The sequence below is a fragment of the Eubalaena glacialis genome, chromosome 10, assembly GCF_028564815.1.
Source record: "Eubalaena glacialis isolate mEubGla1 chromosome 10, mEubGla1.1.hap2.+ XY, whole genome shotgun sequence".
Lineage (NCBI taxonomy): Eukaryota > Metazoa > Chordata > Mammalia > Artiodactyla > Balaenidae > Eubalaena > Eubalaena glacialis.
The window spans coordinates 9,313,543-9,316,403 of record NC_083725.1 but is presented as its reverse complement, the minus strand read 5'-3'; the positions used below and the strand labels follow the sequence as shown (position 1 = coordinate 9,316,403).

The window sequence follows — 2,861 nt, the reverse complement described above, 5'->3', positions numbered from 1 at the left end:
TCCTAGAAAATATTAAAAGGAGTAAAGAGAGAAACAATTAGGAAAAAGTGAGTTCAAGATCACTCACTCAGGAACAGAGGCTAGTACCTAGCCTCACCAGAAAGGCTCATTCACCGTTTTTCCTCAGTATATGCAGGGGCTGCTGCACCAATGCTCAACTTCCTTATATAAAATGACATAGTACAATGAAGACAGACCTCTGTGTCCTCAGTCTGGAGTTGATTGAATCCTGGGATGTGTATCCGCTGACAGCAAGGACTGACTGTATATATCCTTTCATAGGCTCTTCTTTCTTATCTCCACAGGGGTCCCAGAGGAGAATGGCTGCAGAAAATCACTCTACAGTGACAGAGTTCATTCTTGGAGCTTTAACAAATCAGCCAGAGCTCCAGGTCCTCCTCTTCCTCCTCTTCCTTGGGATCTACTTGGTTACCATGATAGGGAACTTGGGCATGATAACACTGATTTGCCTGAATGCTCAGCTTCACATCCCCATGTACTACTTCCTCAGCAACCTGTCACTCGTGGATCTCTGCTACTCCTCTGTCACTACCCCTAAGATGCTGGTGAACTTTGTGTCAGAAAAGAACGTCATCTCCTATGCAGGGTGGATGTCCCAGCTCTACTTCTTCCTGGTGTTTGTCGTTGCTGAGTGTTACATGCTCACAGTCATGGCCTATGACTGCTATGTCACCATCTGCAGCCCTTTGCTTTACAATATCATCATGACATCAAGTCTGCTCCCTGCTGGTGGCTTGGGTCTCTGTCATGGGGCTCATTGGCTCAACCATAGAGACTGGCCTCATGTTGAAACTGTCCTATTGTGAGATCCTCATCAGTTATTACTTCTGTGATGTTTTCTCGCTCATGAAGCTCTCCTGCTCTAGCACCTATGATATTGAGATTACAACTTTCTTTTTGTCTGGATTTAGCATCATAGCCACCAGCTTAACAGTCTTTGTTTCCTATGCCTTCATCCTCTCCAGCATCCTCCATGTCCCCTGCACAGAAGAAAGGTCCAAAGCCTTCAGCACGTGCAGCTCCCATCTTGCAGCTGTGGGATTATTTTATGGGTGTACTTCGTTCATATACTTAAAACCCTCCCCAGCCGGTTCCCTGGCCCAGGAGAATGTGGTCTCCCTGTTCTGTACCACAGTGATCCCCATGCTGAATGCCCTAATCTACAGCTTGAGGAATAAGGAGGTAAATGCTGCCACGCAGAAAACATAAGGAGAAAACTCTTTAGGTGCAAATGTCGCCATTCTTTCTCAGGTTGAAAATTGGGAGAGAAATATAGGGGAGAAACCCTCTAAACATTTATACACACATGAATAGAGAACAACCATTTCTCAACATGACTGATTGAATGCATTTACTCATTTTTTCCTTTTCCCTTTCTCTCTTTCACATCTCTTGTGCCGTGAATCTTGCTGGTTTGAAGTTCATGTTTTATTTTCCTTTTGGGATCAGTTGTTTGTTTGGTTTATCCTTTGTCCTCTGGTAAACATGTATCTTGTTTATAACATAAATTTAGAACTTTCAGCAGTGAGTTTAAGAGAGCTGTCCGTTGATTTATTCTCCTCTATAGAGAAGTATTACCCAAACTAAAAATAATTTGCACTTGAGAGTACACAGACAAATAGAGATGAATTCAAAAGTCACAAGAAATAGCAAATAGTCTCCTTCTTAACCCAGCTTTATCCCTCTTTTCTCTTTCTTATTATATTATTACTATCTCATTCCTGCCACGATTATTTAAATGGTCTCTTCACTCAATTATTATTATTATTATCATCATCATCATCATCATCACCATCATAATCACATCACACTTTCATGGATGCTAGGCAATCTTCTAAGTGTTTTATGAAATTATCTCATTTCTCAGATGAGGAAACTTTGGTTTAGAGAGGTTAGGTAACTTTCTCATATTACATAGCTGGTAAACAGTTAACACTGAGATTCACACCGATAGTTCATCATCCTCCCTCTCTTGGCCAACAGTCTCTCTGTGCAGCCTATTGATCTTAGCATAATTATAACCTTCGAATTTCAAATGTTTCCTGAAAATAACTTCCCTTTCTTCCACTATGTTCCCACAGCTCCCTGACAGCCAAGGAATATTAGACATTCCTGTAGTCTTTTCTCCACTCTAAATAACTGACATTCTGCCACATCTGCCAGTATGACTCAGTAAATCCAGTTGGCATGGGATAAAATGTCTTCCACCATTTGATTGAAACAGTGTGTTAAAGAGTTATTTACTTTGCACTGCAAAGATTTGTGGGCATTCTTTTCATTGTCATTCATAATTATTTAGAATAATACTGAACTAATTATCAGTCTTTTGTCATTTTTAATTATTTTAGGTACAGTACTTCATCACTCAGACACAGAAAAATGAATAATCCTAAATTTCTCAAGCAGAAAGGGATTTAATACAGGAAACTAAATGCTCACAGTATTTTTTTGCTATTTTTAGCAGTTTTTTTTTTTTTAATAACAGTCTCAGGTGCACAGCAAAACTGAAAGATGGTACCAAGATTTCCCGTGTATTGTCTGCCCACCACATATGCATAGTCTCCTCCATTAACAACCTCCTCTATGCAAGTGGTACATTTGTTAAAATTGATGAACCTACTTTGACACATCATTACCACCCAAAGCCCATAGTTTACATTTAGGGTTGGTGTTGTCATTTATGGGTTTGGACAAATGTATAATAACATGTATCCATTATATGCATGACCATTATAGTTTCATACAGTGTAGTTTCACTGTCCTAAAACTCTTCTGTGCTCTACCTACCCATTCCTTTCTCCCCCAGAACCCTGGCAACCACCCATCTCCCTACTGATCCA

The 2,861-nt window shown here is 40.2% G+C and overlaps 1 protein-coding gene across 1 annotated transcript; it reads left to right on the top strand.

Annotated features, from left to right (window-relative positions):
- The first annotated feature begins 320 nt into the window (after positions 1-320).
- Positions 321-1,230, top strand: LOC133098986 (olfactory receptor 8A1-like). Its single transcript, XM_061202446.1, is given in 2 exon segments — positions 321-730; positions 732-1,230. Coding segments are annotated over 2 exon segments (909 nt in total).
- The last annotated feature ends 1,631 nt before the right edge of the window (positions 1,231-2,861 follow it).